General features: G+C 54.1%; 1 protein-coding gene across 1 annotated transcript in view; it reads left to right on the top strand.

Moving 5' to 3' along the window:
• Positions 1 to 20,538, top strand: part of HMCN2 (hemicentin 2) — a 145,018-nt gene extending 124,480 nt beyond the window's left edge. Inside the window, exons 81-98 of the mRNA XM_037797992.1 lie at positions 105 to 295; positions 1,241 to 1,454; positions 2,454 to 2,588; positions 3,532 to 3,722; positions 5,242 to 5,323; positions 6,134 to 6,403; positions 9,159 to 9,308; positions 10,821 to 10,958; positions 11,055 to 11,176; positions 11,618 to 11,855; positions 12,854 to 12,916; positions 13,002 to 13,124; positions 14,537 to 14,671; positions 15,810 to 15,938; positions 16,451 to 16,771; positions 17,703 to 17,822; positions 18,712 to 18,838; positions 19,745 to 20,538. Of these exons, the coding sequence (XP_037653920.1) occupies positions 105 to 295; positions 1,241 to 1,454; positions 2,454 to 2,588; positions 3,532 to 3,722; positions 5,242 to 5,323; positions 6,134 to 6,403; positions 9,159 to 9,308; positions 10,821 to 10,958; positions 11,055 to 11,176; positions 11,618 to 11,855; positions 12,854 to 12,916; positions 13,002 to 13,124; positions 14,537 to 14,671; positions 15,810 to 15,938; positions 16,451 to 16,771; positions 17,703 to 17,822; positions 18,712 to 18,838; positions 19,745 to 20,090 (3,095 nt within the window). The 3' untranslated portion in view covers positions 20,091 to 20,538. The remainder of the gene's footprint in view (positions 1 to 104; positions 296 to 1,240; positions 1,455 to 2,453; positions 2,589 to 3,531; positions 3,723 to 5,241; positions 5,324 to 6,133; positions 6,404 to 9,158; positions 9,309 to 10,820; positions 10,959 to 11,054; positions 11,177 to 11,617; positions 11,856 to 12,853; positions 12,917 to 13,001; positions 13,125 to 14,536; positions 14,672 to 15,809; positions 15,939 to 16,450; positions 16,772 to 17,702; positions 17,823 to 18,711; positions 18,839 to 19,744) is intronic.
• Positions 20,539 to 22,400: the final 1,862 nt, after the last annotated feature.

Genomic DNA, 22,400 nt, shown 5'->3' with positions numbered 1-22,400 from the left:
GATGACCTTTGACCAGGGGGCAGCAGAGGGAGATGGAGGAAGGGGCTGCGGCTTGTGCCAAGGGCCTGGAGTCCAGCCCCGAGTGGACCTTCCCCCTCCCCTAGTCCCACCTGTGATCGAGACCGGCTCCCCTGACCTGTCCACCACCGAAGGCTCCCACGCCCTCTTACCCTGCACGGCCAGGGGCAGCCCCAAGCCTGACATCACCTGGGAGAAAGACGGGCAGGCTGTGTCTGGAGCTGAGGGGAAGTTCACCATCCAGGCCTCTGGGGAGCTGCTGGTGAAGAACTTGGAGGTGAGGTCGCTGGCCCTAGGTGCAAGTAAGGAACAGTAGTAACAGCAGAAGCAGCGAACACCTGCTGAATGCCACTGTTTGTCATGCTCTGTGTGGAGCTCTGTGCAGTCTTTTAATCCCAGGGACCTTGTGAAATAGCTGTTATTACCCACATGTACAGATGGGGAAACCAAGGCTCAAGTGTACCTACTTTTCCCAAGACATGCCATCGCCAAGAGGCAGAACCAAGATTTGAACCTGGGCCTCCCTGGTAGGCTCCTGGGGGAGGAAGGAAGCCCAGGTCCAGGGGTTCCTCAAACTACACCTGGTTGTTCTCAAACCATGTTTATAGCAGTGATGATGTTGGGCGTCCTCCAGGGTCCAGGGACGGAGCTGAGCCAGAAGTGGGGGTGGGAGCCCCAGCTCCCTTCCCTCATCAGCACTCTTCGGATTCTGTAATTGCAAAATGAGCAGCTCTCCAGATGGATGGGTGGCTGCTCCGGGGAAAGGCACACCTAGAGGTGGTTCAGGGAGCCCGACGGCATGGTGGTGAGTGCAGCAGCTCTGTTCAAAGTCACCGTGTACCCTCTCCTCCCTGAGCCTTGACTGGGCCCTCTACAAAGAGGCACCCAAAGTAGGACCCACCTCAGGGATGATGCAAGCAAAGGAACACGCTGATGCGGGTCAAGTGCTGAGCACAGGCCTGTGCACACAGTAGGTGCTCAGTAAATGGTAACTGTCATGCTCACACTGCTGGGGCTTGGATTATGAAGGCACAGAGCCACATGAAAGCTGAAGGGAGGTACAACAGTGAAGAGGAGTCCTTTGCTAGCTGTGTGACCTTGGGCAAATCACTTGACCTCTCTGGGCTGAATTCCCCATGGGAAACCCTGGGAGGTCCCCAGGGGAGCATTTTGGCCCATGCCAGGGCCCAGTTCTCAGGCTGACCCCTCCCTCTGCCCACAGAGCCAGGATGCCGGCACCTACACCTGCACTGCCAAGAATGCTGCAGGCCGTGCCCATCGCCATGTGCATCTCACCATCCTGGTGCTGCCCATGTTCACCATCCTGCCTGGGGACCGCAGCCTGCGCCTGGGGGAGAGGCTGTGGCTTCGCTGTGCTGCCCGGGGCAGCCCTACCCCCCGCATTAGCTGGACCGTCAACGACCGGCGGGTCACGGGTCTGGGGCTGGTGGGGGCTGGTGGGATGGGGACCCCAGATCCTGGGAGCCCAAGGAGGGGTGGGCATGGGGAGACCTGACCTGGTAGGGGGAAAGAGGGTATCTCTGAGCCCTGTGGGTTCCAGGTCTACAAACTGGGCTAATGGGGCAGGGGTGGCAGACACACATCAGGGCAGGCAAGAAGCCACCTTCAACCTCAGGGCTGGGAGAGGGAAGCCTGTGTTCTAGCCCAGTCCTGCTGCTCCCCTCTGTGGGACCCTCAGCAAACCCCTTTCCCAGGGGGCTTTTTCTTCCCTCTGGGACCCAGGTTACACTTAGGAAGGCACAGCGCCTGCAGGGTAATAGTAGGTGCTCTATAATGTCTACTGAATTGATGAATCACTGAGACCCCTCCACTGTGAAATGATATTTTTCTTACTAGAATATGACAACAGGAATTCCTAAATCAGCCCCTCCTAAATGGGAGCCCAGGGGCTGTGGAACACATGCAGAAGGCTTTGCTCGGCCCCACCGCTTCCCAGGGAGGGCCCTTGGGAGAGTGATCCGGCCTGGCACTGGGCCTCCCCGACAGTAAATTCCCCATCAGTGGTGGCACTTGTCCTCTTTCCCGTTGTAGGCGCAACATCTGACTCACAACGAAGGGAACCTGTTTTAAAGCCTGTTAGTAGAATCAATCTGTATATAGATTGTGGCAGTGTCTACTGTAAATGACATATGTTAATAGGTCCCCAAAGACCTGCCTTTGACCACTTAGCAAATTCACAGCATGTACCTGAAAACAACAAAAGGCAGGTTCTTTAACCACATCCCCTGTTAGGACCTGGGCTTCCCATAAAAGGGTCTGACTTGGTTAGGCTTCCACCTCAGGGGAAGGGACACCTGTTTTCTGTGTCTTTATTAAGCACCTACTGGGTACCCAGGGCTGTGTTAAACATTTAGGGCAGGAAGTCCCTGTCACCAGGCTCAGAGTCCCCTGGGGCATCTCTTCCTCTCCCACAGAGGGGGTGTCAGAACAGGATGGGGGCAGCACACTGCAGCGGGTGGCGGTGACCAGAGAGGACAGCGGGACCTACATCTGCTGGGCCGAGAACAGAGTGGGCCGTGTGCAGGCGGCCAGCTTCGTCCACGTGAAGGGTAGGGTTTTTTAAGAAACTGGCCTCCCGACCTGTTGACTAGTGCTTTTCAGCCTTGGCTGCACACAAGACTCTTAGGGAACTTTATAAAACACCAAGACCCAGATACCATCCCAGACAAATTAAATCAGAGTCTCTCTGGTGGGGCCCAAGCTTCAGAATTTTCCACAATCCCCAGAGGACTCTCTGTACAGGCAGAATTGGGGACCTGACTGACCGGCCTGCAGCATGACCCCCAGCCAGGCATTGTGGGAGGAGGGCATGGGGGCCAGCGAACCCTTGCAGAAAAATGCATGAAGCTTGCCAGCCTGCCAGTTGTTCCTGACAGCCCCGCCCCTCCAGAAGCAGCAGGGGTCTCTTAGTGACACTGCAGCTGAGTTTGCTCAACTTCAGGATGGGCGGGCTCGGTGGAGGGCAAGGCGCAGCCCAGGAAGACAGCTGCAGCTCTGGGTAGATTCAGTCTCAGGAAACCAGAAGGATGGAACCGGCACAGGGCAGCCAAGAGGGTTTTGCAATTCACGTGAAAGGAGAATCATGAAGTCTTGGTGTTGCTGGGTGCAATTGAGGTGCCCTAATGATCATATGGTTCTTGTTTTCCAAAGAATGTGTCAGGGAGCGAGTGAGTGTATGGCACACAGAATGCTGTGTTTCCCCCTGTGCCTGTCTCAGGCATCAGTAATCAATCACAGCACTGTTCCACTCAGCCTTAGAACCCTCTTGGCACAGTGTTCCTGGCAGCCACTACCTGTCTCTGATTTAGCCCATGCCATGGAAGCTGTTTGCCATCCTTGACACATTGACTCTGCACAGCCATACTGGGCTGGTGGGAGCCTTTGTAGGCCCCTGGGGTCAGGGTTGAACAGGCCTTTGGGGATGGGTTTATGGGCAGTTGAGCCTTGGGACAACCTTTTTCCAAAGACCTCCTTTGGTGTTGCCCTGTACAGAGGCTCCCATTCTGCAAGGGGAGGCCTTCTCCTACCTGGTAGAGCCTGTGGGGGGCAGTGTCCGACTGGACTGTGTGGTCCAAGGGGATCCATTGCCTGACATCCGCTGGATCAAAGATGGCCTTCCGCTGCAGGGCAGCCATCCCCGGCACCGGATGAACAATGGCTCATTGACCATCCACAGGACTGAGGTAAGGTGGGATCTAGTGCCTTGGGGTGAGGCCACTAGGGACAACCTTAGGCTCTGCCTGATTGATTGCATGAGAAAGTTCTTCAGTTGGCACTGCACCGTATGGTCTATAAAGCCCTTTCCTGTCCATTACACAGCATCCTCCCACCACTAACTAGTGTGATCTCCAGCCAATGACTTAACTTTTCCTTGCCTCAGTTACTCCACCCATTTAATGGGGGAATGTTGTTTCTACTCATAGGTTTATGATGAGAAATCAGTGAGAAGACCTATACCAGATATTTAAGCATGATTGGCCCATGGGTAGTGACCAATAAATTTTATTCTTATTGACAAACCCATGGGACAGGTATACAGGTAGTCCTCCCATTTTACAGATGAGGACATTGAGGCTCAGAGAGGCAAAGCAACTTGTCCCGGGCCCCACAACCAGTAAGCGACAGAGGCAGGACCCCACCCCAGGTCTCCTGATTCCTACTTCTGGAGTACTAGGGCAGCCTCCTCCCACCTCCTCTTCTGTGTCTCAAGTCCCAATGAATAAGCAGAAGTCCACAACTGGGTCCTGACTCAAGCTCATCTCGGGGGTCCTTGGCCTCGCCCGTTTGGGAGCCTATCTCTGGATAAGAACAGTAGTAGGATGATAATCATAGCAGCTGCAGCAACGATAGCTACTACTATTACCTGAGTACTTACTACAGCCAGGCACCATTCCTCACCCTTCATGAGTGTCATTTCATTTGGTGCTCACAAGCCTAGCAGTCATTATCCCATTTTAGAAATGTGGAAGCCAAGGCTCCAGAGACATGGTAATGCCCTGATAATGGTGTCAGTAGGGTAAATGGTGGAGCTAGGATTTGGTCCCATCTCTACTCTTACCTGTTTGCCATGCTGCTGCCTGACGGTCCCTTGGGAGTGGCCACTAGGATATCATCTTGGCATGGATGGTGACCTCAGACTGTCACCCAAAAGTAAATCTGAACCAGTGTTTTTCCTGAGTTCCATAATATATCCATGTTCGTAGATATCCTGTGAACGTAGTTTCCCGGGTCATCCGAGGTAGGGAGGAAGCCCAATGCACACTGGCTCAATAAAAGCCCTGAAAATCCTGCAGTGCAGAAGCATGTTGTTAACCCTGTGTTTCCCAAAGTTATTCAACCATGGAATCTTTTCTCCAAGGAATCCCTAGTAACGTGCCATGGAACAATAATATTTCAAAGTGCACAGTAACCTTGCTCTTTCCAGCATGTGGCAACAAATCCATACCCATAATCACCACCACCTCCCAGTTCCAGGGAGTGAAACAGGGCGGGATGCTCTCTGAATCTCTATTGTCAAGTGTCCTAGGGAGGCCCCCCAGTACATTGTGGGGAGTCCGCCCACCCGGCGGTTTGTGCCCTAAGCTCTTCCCTGGGTAAATGGGCCTGGGTCCCATCACCCTCTCCATGCCCGGCTGCCCCAACTGCTCCCCCCTGCATTGTCCTCCTCTCCTGAGCACCTCCCACCTCCCGTGCTCCCCGCAGATGGACGACGCGGGACAGTACCAATGCCTGGCAGAGAATGAGATGGGGGCAGTGAAGAAGGTGGTCGTCCTTGTGCTACAGAGTGAGTCTTGGCTGCCCCTTGCCCTGGGCCCGGGCTCTTCCCAGCAGGGCAGGGGCAGATGCTGTGGGCACTCGGGATAGCTGTGTAAGGGCGTCTCATAAGAACGGAGGGGAGAGAGAGGCAGGGTCCGGGTCTTGGAATTCTTTTACAAATATTTATTCAGAATACACAGTTGAAATCCTATGAAATGTTTCTAAATGTGGGGTGAGATTCAGGGTCAGGGCTATTGAAACCCAGGGACCTGACAGCCAGACCCCGGGGGAACCGGTTATACAAAACCTGAAACTATCGAGATCATGGCGACAGCTCTTGCATTTGCCAAGCAAATAGTTCACAAAGCAATCTTGGAGCCTCAAATTAACTCTGTGGAATTGTCTAAAGAGGAATTTTTCAAAAAACATTTTATAGAAGATTGACACACATACATAGAGAATACATAAGCATGCAGCTCAATGAATTTTTGTAAAGTGAACCCACCCATTTAACTCGCTCCTTGATAAAATATAATAGGAGCTTGGTTATGCAAATCACATTAGATTCAAACAATGCAATACCAAGTCAGCACTAAAAATGAGTATTTAATTTCATGGAAAAGTAGTTATCTATTGTGGAGTAAAAAAAATTAAAAAGCAGGTATGTGCTGTTTTCCTAAGGAAACAACATGCAGAAGGAACTATCCAAGAATGGGAACTGGGTAGTAATTCTCCTTTCTGCCTCTCTGCATTTTCGGATCTGTCTAAATGGATGTGTATCATTTGAATGTGCAAAATAATGAAATATTCCTAAAAAGCTGCCCTGGGCCTCCCACAGGCACCCCAGTATTCCAGGTGGAGCCCCAGGATGTGACGGTGAGATCTGGGGATGATGTGTCCCTGCAGTGCCAGGCCACTGGAGAGCCGGTGCCCACTGTGGAATGGCTGCAGGCGGGCCAGCCCTTGCCGGCCAGTCGGCGGATCCGGACCCTGCCAGATGGGAGCCTGTGGCTGGAGAACGTGGAGGCCGGGGACGCGGGCATGTACGAATGCGTCGCTCACAACCTCCTGGGCTCTGCCACAGCCCGGGCATTCTTGGCCGTGAGAGGTACGTGGCTTCCCTGCCCAGGACTTCTGTGGACAGAGGCAGAATCGGCTGCATCATGGGGACTTGTGTGTAGCTCATGGGGGACCTGGCCCACTGCCCTGCCAGTTCCCCAATTCTTTTCTTTACCTGGAGTCACAAACTCAGAATGGACCAGCTGGGAGGGCCTTATGGACCGTCTTATCTATTCTGCCCATTTACAGTTGGGAAAACCAAGTCTCAGAGATGCTTAGTGTTTGCTGCTCATCTTAGGCAGGAAACCCTGATTACTCCAGCTGACTTGGCACAGACAAGTGTTCTCTCTTTGTACACTCTACAGCCCTGTGAAATGGGCAGGGTAAAACAAGGCCATCAGTGGTGCCCACCTCAGGGTTTGCTGTGACAAGTCTATGAATTAATGCACCACGAACAACACATACTGCCTGACCATGGTAGGTAGTTGGTAAAGGATGTTGCTTACTGGTGTTACTAACCCCTGCCATCTCAGCACTCCACAATCAGCTCCCTTCTCCCTTTGGGTCAAACCAAACTGTAAAACAGAAAAAAGGGCTATCCTGGGAATCCACAATAAAATGATTCAGACCTGCATAAAGTAAAGTCACAGAATATTATTTATGAATGGTCTCTGCCTCTATAATAAATACTCTGTATTTGTGACTTCCTGTCTCCCACCCTTCCCATGGCAGACATCACTAATCTATCACCGCATGCAATATTGCAATTTTTCTCCATAAAACCCTTTTCCAGGCAGCACCTCTTGACTAATTGGAATTGGGACTTGACCCTCTGCTACTTGCAGACCCACTTGAAACTCACTGCCAGCCAACTACAGGACCCTTTCTGGTCCCTGGTCTTCTCATCTCCTGCAGGCAGAGTGGGGCACCAATAAACACAGCTCTGAAAATTCAGTAGTTTTCAGCCCCTCGCTGTAGATGCTGTAACTGAGGCAGCTTCGGGCTGAGCGGAGCCCCCTTTATTTTGAAGCTTGGAGCCCAGGAATGACAAAATGTCAACTTTTTTATTGTGGATTCCCAGGATAGCCCTTTTCTCTGCTTTACAGTTTGGTCTGACCCAAGGGAGAAGGGAGCTGATTGTGGAGTCCTTACCCTCTCCTGTTGAGAAAGCCCTGACCCAAACCCCAAAGCTCTGCTCACGCTCTCCTTGTTTTCTTAATGAAAACAGCTCCTTTTTTTTTCATAGATGCTAATTGTAGACAGGTTAGGAAATTTAGAGATCTGTGAAGAAAAAAGTAATAATCAATTATCTCCTATAATTCAATTACAGAAACAGCTTAAGCAATTATTTGGGTATATCCTTCCATCCATTTTTCTCTGAATGTAAACAGATACATTTTTTGTTTGTTTGTTTTTACAAATGAGGCCAAATTTACAGCTTGTCTTTATAACCTGCCATTCTTACTTACTCAGTCTCAGACAACATTCCATGACAACAAACCTGGTCCACAACTTTAGTGACTTCTTATCATTCCATCGGAACTTTTTTTTTTTTAAACTCAGTTGTTGTTGGCTTTGTGAACTAAACCACATAGTTTATTTTTCCAGTTTCCCCTCCATAAACCACACAATGGATGCCCTTTTTTGTGTGCTGGTCTGGATATCTATTTCTATAGGATAAATTCCTTCAAGGGGCATTGCTAAGTAAAGGGTGTTCCTAGTCGCTGAGGTCCCCTAACTGTGAATGTGTCATCCCTCCTTTCCTGGGGGTGGGGAGGTTGCATTCCTGGCTGCTTAGGAGACAAAAGGCTACAGAGCCACCTCATGCAGAGAAAGTTGATGGCATTTTGTCATTCCTGGGCTCCAACTTCCAGGACCTTTCCAAAGCTACCCTTCCTCCTCCCTTCTTAAATCCCTTTATTAAAAGGCCAGAGGTAGGTTCACTTCTCCTCCTGTACCTCTTATAACCTCCAGAGTGGCAGACATTGATGAGAGATATCCCAGATGGCATCAAATCTCATCAAACCCCAGCTCTTGGCTGCAGGAAATGGTATTGCTTCCTGGAATCCAAACTTAACCAGCCCCCTGATTTACCCATTTGGGATCTTGGCGGTTGAATGTTTTATGTTATTTTTTGACAGATCATGGGCAATTTGTTGTTAATTTCCCCCAAGAGCTGGTGAGTGGAGAGGCATGCTAGCTACTGTCTCTTGTGCCCTGGAATGCCGTCTGCCCAAACGAGACAGCTGGCCCATTAGCCAGAGGAAGCACCCCCTGTGCCCGTGCCATCCATTTGATTAGCACTGAAGAGCATCTGTTTTCCAGCTGCCTGGTGGCCTCTAAAAATCCAATCCACCCCAGCCAGGCCAGCTGCAGGGCAGCTGGGGCCAGGGCCCCGATGGAACAGAAGAAGTTCAGGCGGCCTCACTCCTCCAGCGTGCCCACCACCACCATCATGGACTCTTGGCATTTTAAAACCCAACAGGTCTTGGCATTAGAATGTTCCACCTTCTAATTTTACAGATAAGCGAACTAAGGTCTGACTTGGGGTGTGACTTGCCCAGGTTTCAAGGAAGGTGATAGCACAGTCGGAATTAGAAGCCAGTGCCCACACTCCCTGTGCAGGGATCCCCCCCAGCAGCCCCCCTTCAGGTCTTGGAGCCATGTGCCCTTGGACATGAGGTGAAGATCTCCCTGAGCCTCAGTTTACTTCTTCATGAAATGGGTATGACAACAGTACCTGCTGATGACGAGGGAGCAGGTGGATGATCAACATTATTGTCAGTCATTCTCTTTCCTCACAGGGGAGCCTCGGGGGAGCCAGGGCAGCATGAGCGGGGTGATCAATGGCCAGGAATTTGGTGTGGCCTCTCTCAACGCCAGCTTGCAACAAGAGCTGCAGTCTGGGGCTGCCACCATCCGGAGCAGCATCAGCCACATCCCTGCAAATGTGGGTAAGTGGGGTCAGAGCGTCACCTGCACCTGAGCTCATTACCTCCACCGGGACCCAGAGGAGGCGAAGTCTGTGCTCTGAGGTTTGCTGCAGGGAGGGGGTGCTGATTCCCCAGGGAAGGCGACTGCACAGGTATTACAGCCTCCCGAAGTGGACTGAGGGGCAGGCACTGCCTCGCCACACTGCAAGCCCCTCAACAAAACGCGGTGACTGGACGTAAAATCAGATGGAGAGAGTGTGAAATAACTGGGGTTATGTGATGCAGGAGGTCAGGTAATGATTTTTGGAGCTGCTGATTGCTGTGTGAGTCTCTTCCCACTGTTATAAAGGCAAGGAATGATAGGAAAGCAAAGGGATCACTAGTAATGATTAAAAGATTGTGAGCTGGAGGGGACAGATATGGGGGGGGGGCATGTGGAAAATAAAGTTAGCTAGAATCAACAAATGTCCCCTTTGAGAAAGATTCATAAAATATCATGTCCTAACCAAATGGAATGTGCTAGAGAGATGGTCACCATTTCAGCATCTTCCTGGGACATTATTGGACTTACTGGGCCCCTTGGCTCCTCATGGGAGTCCAGGGCAGGGGAGAGGGCCATGCTGACACGGCCTCTGCTAAAAGTAGATCCTCTGAAGTTGGTCTTAACCTGTGTGAACAGTGTGGGGTCAGGGGACTTTGGCCGGGGATCACTCAGAGCCAGCTGTCAGCAGAGAGTGAATGAAGCAAGGTACTTCCCAGACATGACTGGTTATTCCAGTTGGCAGAGCAGGGGCTGCGAAGAAACGTCTGGCCCAAAGCCAGATGGGTCAGGCTCTGTTTGGTGGGAAGAGGCACAGAGAAGTGGTCCCGAAGGTTCTGTTCCCTCCCACCCAGGGGGCTCCAGCAGGCTCCTTTTAACACAGGCCCCAGCACCTCCCTTATGAGCCAACAAGAGCTAAGCTGAAGAGCTTGCAGCTAAGCTGTGGGGCTTGGCATATCAGACCCCCACCCCCTCACCCCCACCCAGCAAGCGGGTGCTCCCCCTTCCTCACCCCAAGAGGAGCCACACGTCGAGTAAATATCTGAGAATCCACATCCAGGGCAATTTTTTGGCCCTTTTTAAAAGTTCTTGGTTTGGAATGATCCTTCCTCTCCTGGGCTCTTCCGGAAGAAGAGCAACTTGTTGATTTTCCATTCAGTTCAGCAAATGTGCATTGAGGGTCTCTGGAGTCCCAGGATCTGTAGTGACCCAGTATTTGTCAAATTGAGTTGAAAGTTAACTATTCACATGCATTTCTTTGTGTAAATGTACTTCATTAATTTTCACAACACCCTCTGAAGTAGATATTTGCCTTTGCCATTTTCCAGATTCTGTATTAAATAGTCAGGTCATGGGTCCCAGGACTGAGCCTGTGCAGGGAGGGAAGGGTTGATGCTTTCTTGGGGGCAGTGGGAGCCATGGAGGGAGCTTGAGCAGGAGAGTGCCCCTCAGAATCAGAGCCTAACCTGGCCTCACTGCCCCGCCCTGCCCAGGGCCACTGATGCGCGTACTCGTGGTCACCATCGCCCCCATCTACTGGGCCCTGGCCGGGGAGAGTGGGGAGGCCCTGAATGGCCACTCCCTGACGGATGGCAACTTCAGACAGGAGTCGCATGTGGAGTTTGCTACAGGTGAGCAGGGTCTTCAGCCAGGTGGGGCTGGATGGGGCTGAGGCCTGAGCCAAGGGCCTGTGCCCGTGGTGACTCCATGCTGGGTGGGGATTGCAGGGGAGCTGCTCACAATGACCCAGGTGGCACGGGGCCTGGATCCCAATGGCCTCCTGCTCCTCGACGTGGCAGTCAAGGGCATCATCCCTGAGAGCCTGGCTGAAGCAGATCTTCAGGTGCAGGTCAGGGTTGAGCATGTTCCAGACCCCTTGGGGGGCCAGCCCTGGGGGTGTGCAGATGGGGTGGGTGAGAGAGAACTGGGGCATCCTGCCCCCATCCCTTCCCCTAGCAGCTGGGCTCACTTTCCTTCCTGACACCCCAGCAGAGCCTGGGTCATGGCTTGGCCTTGGACTTGGGGAAGGAGTACAGGGTGTAACGGGACCCAACTCGGAGTGGGAAGATGCGCTGAGCCTGGGGGTGGAATGTTCTCCCCTTTCTATAACCAAGAACACTGAAGGGAAGTGCCTTGCTCAGGGTCACCCAGCGGGTTGGAGCAAAAGCTGAGAGGCACACCCAGGTCTCCTATTGAGTATCTCCCAACCCCTTGAGTAGGGGGGCCGGGGGGCCTGGCTGCTTGAGAGCCGAAATCCCAGGCATTCTCCCACTTCCTCCTCCTCCTCCAGGACTTCCAGGAGCGCTACGTGCAGACGGGGCCCGGACGGCTGTTTGTGGGCTCCACGCAGCGCTTCCTGCAAGGCGGCCGCCCTGCATTCCTGCGCTGCAACCACAGCATCTTGTACAACGCTGCGCGGGGCCCCCAGCCCCGGCTGGTGCAGCACCTGCGGGCCTCAGCTGTCAGCTCCGCCTTTGATCCTGGGGCCCAGGCCCTGCGATTCCAGCTGACCACAGCCCTGCAGGCTGGTGGGGCCCCATCCTTTGTCTTTACCCCTGTCCCCCTAGCTAAAAGCCTGCAGGGGCCCCAACACACCTGGTTGAAAGTCAAGCACTGACATTCCCCACCCTGCATGTACTGACCATGGGACCAGAGATCACATGTACTCAGGAACTGCTGGGGATGCTGAAATGTGATCATATTTGAGGCCCCCACTTATTTTTACATTGACCAAGGGACAGTGGTAAGAGTGGTAAGCTTCAAGATCAGGCAGACATTGTTGGTTCAAATGGCAGCCGCACCACTTCCCTGCTGTGTGACCTTGGAGGCAACCCCTGGCCCTCTCTGAGCTTCAGTGTGCTCATCAGCCCAATGGCACTGAAGCATCGCAACACCTGTCTCATGGGGTGTAAGGAGCAGAGATGCCGTCTCTAAAACCCTAGCCCAGCACCCGTGAGGGCTTCGGAAACAGTGGCTGTCATTACAGTTATTCAGTCTGGTTTCCTCCCTGTCTCCAGAGCGCATATTGCCCCTTCCCCACGCCCATGCCTTTGTTCTTGCTGTCCTCATCAGATGGGACCATTTACCCATTCTTCAAGCCCTCCCTTCATGGACAGGAACCAACTCCACCTCCTCTGAGTCCTCATAAGTGTGGTTTTGCACATGTGGGCTGCCCATTTTGTACTTTTCTTCTTTAATGATTTTTCCTGTCTGCCTGACTCATCACCCCAGCTCCACTGTGAGCTCCTCAAGGGCATATTTACATGACCTGGCATGTCCCGCAGCCAACAGCTTGAAGAGGCCCGGGCCAGGAATGGGCTTGCTGACTCCCTGGGCACCCAGCCTGGCTCAGGGCAGGGGCAGACCCACAGTCAGAGTGCCCAGCTCGGATGGCGGCTGCCCTGGCCGAGCAGACGGGAGGGAGGGAGCCGGGGGCCTGGGCTGTGGCCAGGCTGCTCTCGGTCCATGGGCGGCCTTGGGCGAGGGGCCCTCCGTGGTCTTTAGGGCCATCTGCTTTGCCTTGCAGATGAGAATGAAGCCGGCTGCCCAGAGGGCTTTGATCTCGATGCCCAGGGAGCATTTTGTGTGGGTGAGCATCCTCCCCCCATCCCCACCCAGGCCACCTGGCAGGGGGACCCGAGAGCACAGACCACCAGTTCTCTTCCCCACCCCAGACAGGGACGAGTGCTCGGGCGGCCCAAGCCCCTGCTCCCACTCCTGCCACAACGCACCCGGCGGCTTCTCCTGCTCCTGCCCGGCCGGCTTCGCCCTGGCCTGGGACAACCGGAACTGCAGAGGTGAGTGGCCCCGGTGGAGAGGGTCTCCTCAGACCTGCTGGCCCAGCAAGAAGGCGTGTGCAGGAGGTTCTCTGGGTCCAGGGCTTTGGTCAGGGGGCACATACTTTGGGGTTTCCAACATCCTGGCCCCCTGACACGCCCTTTCCGTTGTGGGGGCCGGCAGGGGGTGGGGCGTGGGGCTCCGGTGTTGGGGGATTTCCCAAGGACATTCAGGCAGTGGTCACCTTGGAAGAGATTCTCACTTGAGCCACCATGGAGCCTGTCCTGGGCAATGGGTGGGGCTGCGGGACAGGTTGAGAAGAGTGAGGGGTCCCGGGAAGAGGGAGAGAGGGCCGAGTGACTGGAACTCCTCACCCCTTCTGCCTGGGAATGCTGAGGAGGCAGCGTTTCCTGGGCACTCACCTGCTCTCTTCCATCTGCCTTTGTGCTCTCTCCTCCAGCTCCCTTGGTGTTTTTTTTTCAGCGTCCTTATTTCCTCTGCCACAGGGAGGGTGACAGCAGCACAGCCCGATGGAACCTGAGCCCTAGACTTTGGCATTAAACAGACCTGGGTTTGAGTCCTGGCTCTGCCACTTACCACCCACATCACCTGGGTTCACCTCAGTTTCCGCATCTGTGAAATTAAAGTGGAAATAAACCTGCCTCTTGGTGATATAACATGGTACCTGGCCTGTGGTGAAGAGCTTTAGGCATCTTCTTTCCCAAATACCTATATAGGGCTTTAATCCTTTACCTGATACCCCAGATAGTTGTCAGCCTATTCTCCAGGAAAGGCAGAGGCTGGTTGCTTGTGCCACAAAGCTTTTCTGCCCTGTGTCCATGGCAGGAATGACCAATTGATCTCGGCATTTATACCCACTAAGCCTGGACATAGCCCCAGAAGCTTTTCCAACACTCAGTGGCCACTTCCAATCAATTGGTGTTGGCAAGTGAGCTGACAACCTTGATGAAGTTGCTGGATGACAAATCTGACCACAGAGACTCTATCCTAAGGCTGACCCCAAATCTGAATCCTGCCACTCCACCAGTGGGGCTTGTCACTGGCTTCTGGGGCCAAGTCACCATTGACCTTGAGGGGGAATTGTCTGCAATGTTGTCTCAAGTTGCAGGCCCTTGGGTCCCTTGGGGTGGTCTCTGTGTTTGCAGGGCAAGGTGAGGGAAGGAGTGATGGAGAGAGCTAACAGAATGGGTGGGGACCTTTATGCCAGGGGCCTGTGGGGCTGGCCCAAAGTGGAGGTGGGGAGCAGGGCCCTGTATTAACATTGTTCCTTTGCCACCCATTGTTTTTGAAAATTTGAACAGCAAGTTTCAAATAAACCATCCTATGATTGACAGTGTTAAAAAAAAAAAAGGCAAGAAAGAAAGAAAGAAAACAGGTTCACACAGCCGTCTGCTCCCTCTGCACCCCCCAGATGTGGACGAGTGTGCCTGGGATGCCCACCTCTGCCAGGAGGGACAGCGCTGTGTGAACCTGCTCGGCTCCTACCGCTGCCTCCCACGCTGCAGGCCTGGCTTCCAGGTGGCTGCCAGTGGGGCCGACTGTGAAGGTGAGGCGGCACAGTTTGAGACCCATCCATCCTACAGGGAACACTGCAGTTGCCAGAGTTTAGCTGAAGAGGGGCTGTGTGTCCCTGGACCCTGGGCTTAGGGGAGATCTGAACCTCTCTTGGCAGAGGGAACACAGTGAGGCCTGGGAAAAAGAGCCTGGGCTGGGCCCTGGAGGCCTGGGTTCTAGCCCAGCCATGGCTACTGGCAACTTGAGCATCTTTTGATAAGTGACTTTTTCTCTCTGGGCCTATATTTTCTTATTTGTTCAATGAAGAGGGAAAGGAGACCCAGTCAGGGATTGCAAATATACCATACATCTGCTGCTACTTTCCCTGTTTCCTCTCATGGACCATGGCCCAGCCTAGAGAACCTCTGAATCCCTCTCAACACAGATTTTCTAGCAGCCCTGCTAATCAATTGCAATTAGCATTTGAGATAAAACCCAGGTGCCACCTTGACTAGGGTGATCTCTAGGGTCCTTCCCACAGTAGCATTCTCTGGTTCCTTGATCTGGATTCTCTCAGCTCCTCCAAGAAAGGTCATTCAGAGGAGTGGGGAGAGCATGGTGGAGCTTGTATTTAGAAGCGGCAGTTATTCGGCCTCAGTGGGCCTCAGTTCCCTCAGATTTCCCTTCCTTATTTACAAGGCACTCCTGCCTGCTGCCTACTTGCCTTCCACACTCCTTCCCTCCCTGCTTTCTTTCTCACCATTCTTTTGAGCTCTTCCCATGTACAAGGCCTCTATGCCCTTTACATGTGTGACCTGATTCTCTCCTCACTGTGGCTCCATGACCAGGACCCATTTTTATCCCTCTTTATATGAAGAAACTGAGGCTCAGAGAGGCAAAGTTATTTGCCAGGAGTAGAGTAAGATGGAGAATATGGCAGAGCTCAGCCTGAATGCAGGACTGTCTGCCTCTAAAGCCCATGTTTTAATACCCAGACCTGGAAAATTCTTAACCTCCAAACCCAATGTAATTGGAAAAGAGGTTGCAAGAGTTGGCATTCAGCCTCATGACACTTAAATTGGAGAAGAGGACGGGAGATGAGGCCCAGATTTGGAGGAGGTGGCATGTTCCCCTGGGGATAGGGCTTTGAGCGCAGACCCCCACCCCTGACCACACCCGTACCTCCTCAGATGTTGACGAGTGTCTGGAGCAGTTGGATGAATGTCACTACAACCAGATCTGTGAGAATACCCCAGGCGGGTACCACTGCAGCTGCCCCAGGGGGTATCGGAGTCAGGGCCCCGGCCTGCCCTGCCTAGGTATGGGAACACTCACCTCCTCACTGGCTCATGGACAGTGAGTGTGATGACAGTGGTGCTGAGTTCTTGAATAGCAAAAAAAGCAGTTGACACTGAATGTGCACTCACCACGCGTCTGGATTCACACTTTACCTGTTTTATGGCACCGAAACCTCACCACTATCCCTGTGAGGTCACCTTCCCTGAGAGAAGAAGAGAAGTGCGTGGATCTCTGGGAGGCTTAGGAGGTAGAATCAGGCTAAATAGGAAGCTAAAGGGATGAGGGGCAGAAGGAGCGTTGGAGTCCAGAATTATGCTTGGAGCTGGGGAGGTTTGGGCGTCTTTGAGCTGTAGGAGCTGGACTTGGCAAGGAGGCTGGCAGGCTCCAGGAGAGGGAAGGCTTGGAGGCAGGCCTGCCCAGAGCATGTGAGGCAGCTGGGTTCTGGGGAGGAGTGAGCCAGAGCATGTGGTTGCAGGCTAGGTGAGCTCCGAACCACTCTCAGCACCCTCGCTTGGCCTCTGCCCCTTTCCAGATATCAACGAGTGCCTCCAGCAGCCCAGGACCTGCGCCTACCAGTGCCACAACCTCCAGGGTGGCTACCGCTGCCTGTGCCCACCAGGCCAGGCCCTCTTCCACGATGGCAAGGCCTGCATCCCACTGGAGCAGAGTGGACACAATGTGACCACCATCAGCCTCCGGGGCCCCTTTGCAACCTGGCTGCGGCTACGCAGACCTGTCCCTGGCAGCTCCTACCACACCTGGATCTCCCTCCAGCCCAGTCCCAGGACGCTGAGCACTGTGGGCCGGGCCTGGTGCCCCCCTGGCTTCATCAGGCAGAATGGTATCTGCACAGGTAAGGCCGGCCCAACCGTCTCACCAGGGACATACCCTGCTATGTTATCTGGGCCTCCTAGGCTGGGCACGTGGGCACCATCCGTGATGATCAGAGACCCAGTACCTGTGGGCAAGTGCTGGGAGGTGGGGAGAGTGAAGACAGATGGTCATCTGGGTGGTGTTTCCCAAGATATATTCCATGGGACATAGATATATTCTGTGGAACATCTATTCCAAGTGGTATGGTAGATGGTTGATAAAAAGAGGGATTCCATGGCTGGTGGGTTTGGGAAAAGTAAAGCCAGGCCAAGTTGAGGCTCCTTGCTATAGGGCATCTCTGAGCCTTGGCTGTGCTCATGGGCAAATGGCCTCCAAAAGGAGGATGGAGTATTTTTCCAAACTATTTGACATCAAGAAACTTTACTCAGAGGGAAGGTCTCCTGGGTAAATGTTTCCAAGAACCCACTTTGAGAAACACTGCTCTTGGACCTTAGAGGTGAAGCAGCCAGGGAGGGGAGATTTTCAGGAGTAAAGGAGAATATTCCAGTAGACATGAGAATGTAAACAGGGACTGGTGGGTGAAGGGTTGGGTGGTGGTCAGGGATAGCCCCCCAGACCCTGCGGTGGCTGGTGCTGGGTGCCGAGAGGGAGGGAGACAGCTTGCCCATGGGCTGATACGATTCAGCTTTCCTGCCTGGGCAGAGGAGCCTGTGGTGGGACCAGTGCCCCCAGCGCCTTGGCGAGCGCGAGTGGGACAGGGCAGGCTTCCCGACACTTGCCAAGCCCAGGGACTGCCCCCGGGCCCGTCGGTGGGGCCAGGTGGTGAGAAGGCGTGAGCTGCCCAAGGTGTGAAATTCCCCTGGCCTGCCCCGGAGCCCTCCAGGCGCCTGTGACTCAGCGTCTCTCTGCCTCCCGCCATCCCCCGGCCCCAACCCTGCCGCCCGTGCCAGACCTCGACGAGTGTCGGGTGAGGAACCTGTGCCAGCACGCCTGCCAGAACACCGAGGGCAGCTACCAGTGCCTCTGCCCCGCCGGCTACCGCCTTCTCCCCAGCGGAAAGAACTGCCAGGGTGAGCAGGTACCCGGGGCGGGGCCATCTTCCCAGTCTCCAGAGGGGTCGCACGCTCTCCACCTTCCATCCCTTCATAGTTTTTCAAGCCTCCTCACAGCCGTCCTCCTATGAGACCACGGCAGGCGAACCAACTCAGAGGGGTTAAGTGACCACCCCAAGCTTCCACAGCCAGGGCCGGGCCGGGCTGGGTCCCACAAGCGAAACAGGAGCCTTAAGCAATTAAGTGGGCAGGGGTTAGTTAACTCCAGCTCTGCTGTGTGCCCCTGGGCAACTCACTCCACGTCTCTAAGCTTCAGCCTCCTGTGTAAAATGGGGCTAACACAGTCCCTGTCTCAAGTGGCCAAGCTGAGACAAGCCCATAAGATAAGAGTGGGCACAGAGCCAGCACAGAGCACTTTCCTCTGAGTCCAGGCCCCCCACCCCACCCCACCCCCGGCTGGGACCAGTCATGCTGCTTCCCCCTGTAAAATGGGAACCGTGCCACCCACTGTCTCCATCCCTCCCTGTCTGTCTTGGGGATCAGTGACTGTCCTCTGAGAAGGGTGGGGTTCCTCCTGGGGCCAGTGAGGATCAGGGGCCCAGGGCGAGGCTGGCCTTCCCAGCACTGGACTTCAGCAGGTCCCTGGGGTGCCCAGCAATGCCCTGATCCACCCCATTCCCCTGGGAATATGGGGAGGTATTAGGGGTCTCCAGGCTGGGCCATCAGAGGTCAGGCTGGCCGGGACCAGGGGGAAAAGTGCCACTCGCCTGCCCAGGCCTCTGCAGGTGTTTGTCTCCCATTTATTGCTGCCACCAATCCCCCTCACCTCCCCACTTCATGCTTTCCCTTCTCTTTGCTCCATCATTTTGCACCACCTCCCTCCCTTCACCATCCCACCCCCACCCAGACATCAATGAGTGCGAGGAGGAGGAGATCGAGTGTGGGCCTGGCCAGATGTGCTTCAACACTCGTGGCAGTTACCAGTGTGTGGACACGCCTTGTCCCGCCACATACCGGCAGGGCACCAGCCCAGGGTAAGGGCTGAGTTGGCTGAGTCAGGGGGTAGGGGGCAGGGGAGTGCATTATCTGCTGGGAGCCAGGTCCTTCCACTCTGGCTCCTCCACGGCCGGATCCCTTCCTCCAGGAAGGCCACTCACCGAGCTTGGAGGAAGTATCTCAGTCAGAGGCCCTCCTAGGGGCAACCTTGTCAGGACTCCTTGCTTTGTCAGGATCCTTGTGCCATGCGGCAGGGCAGAGAGAGGCTGGAGTTAGGAGAGAATGGGGCTGCTGGGGGAGAAGATGGACACACAGAAACACAGGGGGACCCAGCAGTACACAAACACACACAAAACCATGGGACACAAGGACACAGACACATAAACACCATCCAGAGACACACAAAACCCCAGGAGACAAGCGGACACACAAACACAAACACACTTCCACACCACATGTTGTAGCTACAGACACTCAGACCCATAAGATTGGGAGGGCTTTGGTGGACAGACCTGCGGGGGTCAGGGAGGTTTTCTGGGGTGGGATGGCTTACTCTGGGCCTTACAAACCAGGAAATCCCGGATGGGGCTGGAGTGGGGGCCCTTGCCAAGGCTGAGCACGTGTCTCTGAGCACCCCACCCTTGCAGCCGGTCCGGAGCCGGCCTGGCCCCTTCTACGGTGCACTCGGCAGACTCTAAGTTGAATGGCTGCCCCGTGCCCTGTGCCCTGTGCTCCAACAGTTAAGGGCATGTCTCTGGCTTCTTTGGGCCCAGGTTATTGATGTCTAAAATGAGTTAACAGTGGCACCAGTAGAGGAGGTACTTGGGGCACAGGAAGACCGGCAACGCAAGGAGAGAACTCGGGGCTGGGGTGCGGGGGGTACGGTTGAAGCCCGGCCACGCTCCGATGGCGAGCACGCGTCGGTGGGTTCGTCTGGTCCGCAGGACGTGCTTCCGCCGCTGCTCACAGGACTGCAGCGCCGGCGGCCCCTCCACGCTGCAATACAAGCTGCTGCCGCTGCCCCTGGGCGTGCGCGCCCACCACGACGTGGCGCGTCTCGCCGCCTTCTCCGAGGCCGGCGTCCCAGTCAACCGCACAGAGCTCAGTGTGCTGGAGCCGGACCCGCACAGCCCGTTTGCGCTGCGCGTGCTGCGCGCGGGCCATGGGGCCGTCTACACTCGCCGCGCGCTCACCCGCGCCGGCCTCTACCGGCTCACCGTGCGCGCCGCGGCGCCCCGCCACCAACGCGTCTTCGTCTTGCTCATAGCAGTCTCCCCCTATCCCTACTAAGGGCAGGGAGGCGGGTGCTATTGGCAGCAGCTCCAGGGCTAGCGACCCTGGGGAGGGCGGGGGGCGGGGTGGGTGGAGGAGCTGGCCCAGCCCCCACCGTGTGGCCCTTGCCCACGCCACCTGCTGCGACAAGCGGAAACGTCATCTGCTGCATCAGCCAGATCTTCAGTAAACACGACCCTGCGCACATCCTTGACCCCAGGACAGTGAGGACTGGAGCGTCCCCTCCTTCCCCATGGGGGAAGGATCAAGCCTGAAGCAGAGCTGGGGGTGAAGCCTCCATGTCTGTTTGGCCCCTCCAGGCTTGCCCCCAAGTCCCAGGGGGAGCTGGGCCAGGACACAGTGCACCTGAAAACCGGAGCTGGTGGCAACTGCCCACCCCTGGCACTGCCATCCTGAACCAGGGCGTTTGTGTGTGTTTAATATAAAAACAATTATTTTTAACCAATTTGATATCTTTGTCCATTTTTTTGCTTTGATAAGAAGGATCTTTGGCTGGAAGAGAGACCACCACCCTCCTGGACCAAGAGCACTGGGGTCCTGGACTCCTTATGAAAAGGGTGGCCTCAGGCAAGTTATTCATTGTTTATGGGCTGTTTCCTTTCCGTAAAATATGAATCTGACCATAGGGCCTCCCCACCCCCATCCCTAAAGGGCTGTGGGGAGAATTAAATGAGCACATAACAATATATGGTAGCAAAAAAAAATTCTTAGTTTTCAGAGGTTGGATTAAATAAAGTCATTCATTCATTCATTCACCAAAGATTCACTGAGTCCTCTTATGTGCCCGACGGTAAATATAAATCTTTATGCTCTTGACATTATGTTCTAATGGCAAAGGGTATATAAACTGTAAGGAAATGAAGAGTAAAATGTGTAACTGTCAGTTGGTTAGGTGTGCTAAGAAGAAAAAGTTAGGAAGGTTGGGGTGGGAGGTGGGAGACAGTGTTAAACAGGCAGATCTGTGTAGGCCTCACTGAGAAGGTGACATTTGAGCAGACCTGAAGACGGTACGGGGCAAAGCCACATGGACATCTAGGGCAAGGCGTTCCCATGGGAGGGAACAGCAAATATCAGAGCCCTGAGGTAAGAGCGTGCCTGGGTGGCGGACTTCCAGACATCCAGCAAGGAGGCCAGGGTGCCCGGAGCTGTGGGAGGGAGGGGAAGGGAGAGGGAGGTGTGATCAGAAAGGAGGGGGGGCTATGGTCTGGGCCCCTGGAGAGACTTTGGCTTTGCCTGAGCAAGCTGGAGAGAGACAAGATTCAAATATATTTGATATATATTGGCATGTCTTGCATGTGCTGGGATGGGGCCTGCATTTCGGTAGGAGAGCAGGAGCTCTGCCGAAGCTCAGCAGGAGCTCGGTGCCGTTTTCTTTTCCCACTGCCCCCATCCCGGCCCTCCTGGGCTAGCTGCAGCTCCTGCCCTCGGTGGCCTCTATGTTGCCAGCTGTCCACAGACAGGAAGGAGGTCATAGTTTTGGAGAAAAGGCTTCCTTTCCCCTTGCTCAGTGTGGCACTGTCATCTCACCTTTACGATCCCGTTCTCTCACCTGGGCAGTAAGAAAAGCAATCTAAGTTGTTTCCCGTTATAAGGGTGAAAGATAATTGGACTATTGAAACGGAGACTTCCAGCAATGCTGGGAGTAAACAAGGAAGAAATTGCTGTATTCATTTTACAGATGGAGACAGGGAGGCTCAGGGAGGGGATGTGACTGAGTCATTTAATTGATAGGTGACTGGTCAATGGCTGGAGCTGGGACTCCCAGCTAACTGACTTCCTGATCCCTGCCTGATAGCTCCCAGACTTACTCTTCCCCAGGGGCACCTCCAGTTTCAAAGCTGCTTCCTTTAAACCAAGAGTCTGCGAACTTTTTATATAAAGGGCAAGAGAGAAAATATTTTCTGTTTTGTAGGACATACAGTCTCAGTTGTAACTATTCAGCCTTGCCATTGCAGTGTAAAGAGCCACAGACAACAATGCAAATGAGTAGGCATGGCTGTATTCTAACAAAACTTTATGGACACTTAACTTGAATTTCATATAATTTGAACGTGTGATGAAATATTATTCTCCTTTGGAGGATTTTTTCAACCACTCACAAATGTAAAAACCATTCTTAGCTTACAGACTTTATGAAAAACAGACATGGGCCATAGTTTGCAGACCCCTGCTTTAAACCAAATAAAGCTGGGGGGAGGGGCTTCCCAGGCCCCTCTGTACCCTATTCGTCCAGGGCCCACCTGTGAGGGCCTTCCTTGGGCCAAACGCCCCGCTTTGTGCAACCCTGGGATCACAGGTCAGAGCTTG

This window comes from Choloepus didactylus, chromosome 10 (assembly GCF_015220235.1).
Source record: "Choloepus didactylus isolate mChoDid1 chromosome 10, mChoDid1.pri, whole genome shotgun sequence".
NCBI lineage: Eukaryota > Metazoa > Chordata > Mammalia > Pilosa > Megalonychidae > Choloepus > Choloepus didactylus.
The sequence above is the reverse complement of the archived record's forward strand: the minus strand, read 5'-3'. Positions and strand labels throughout refer to the sequence as shown.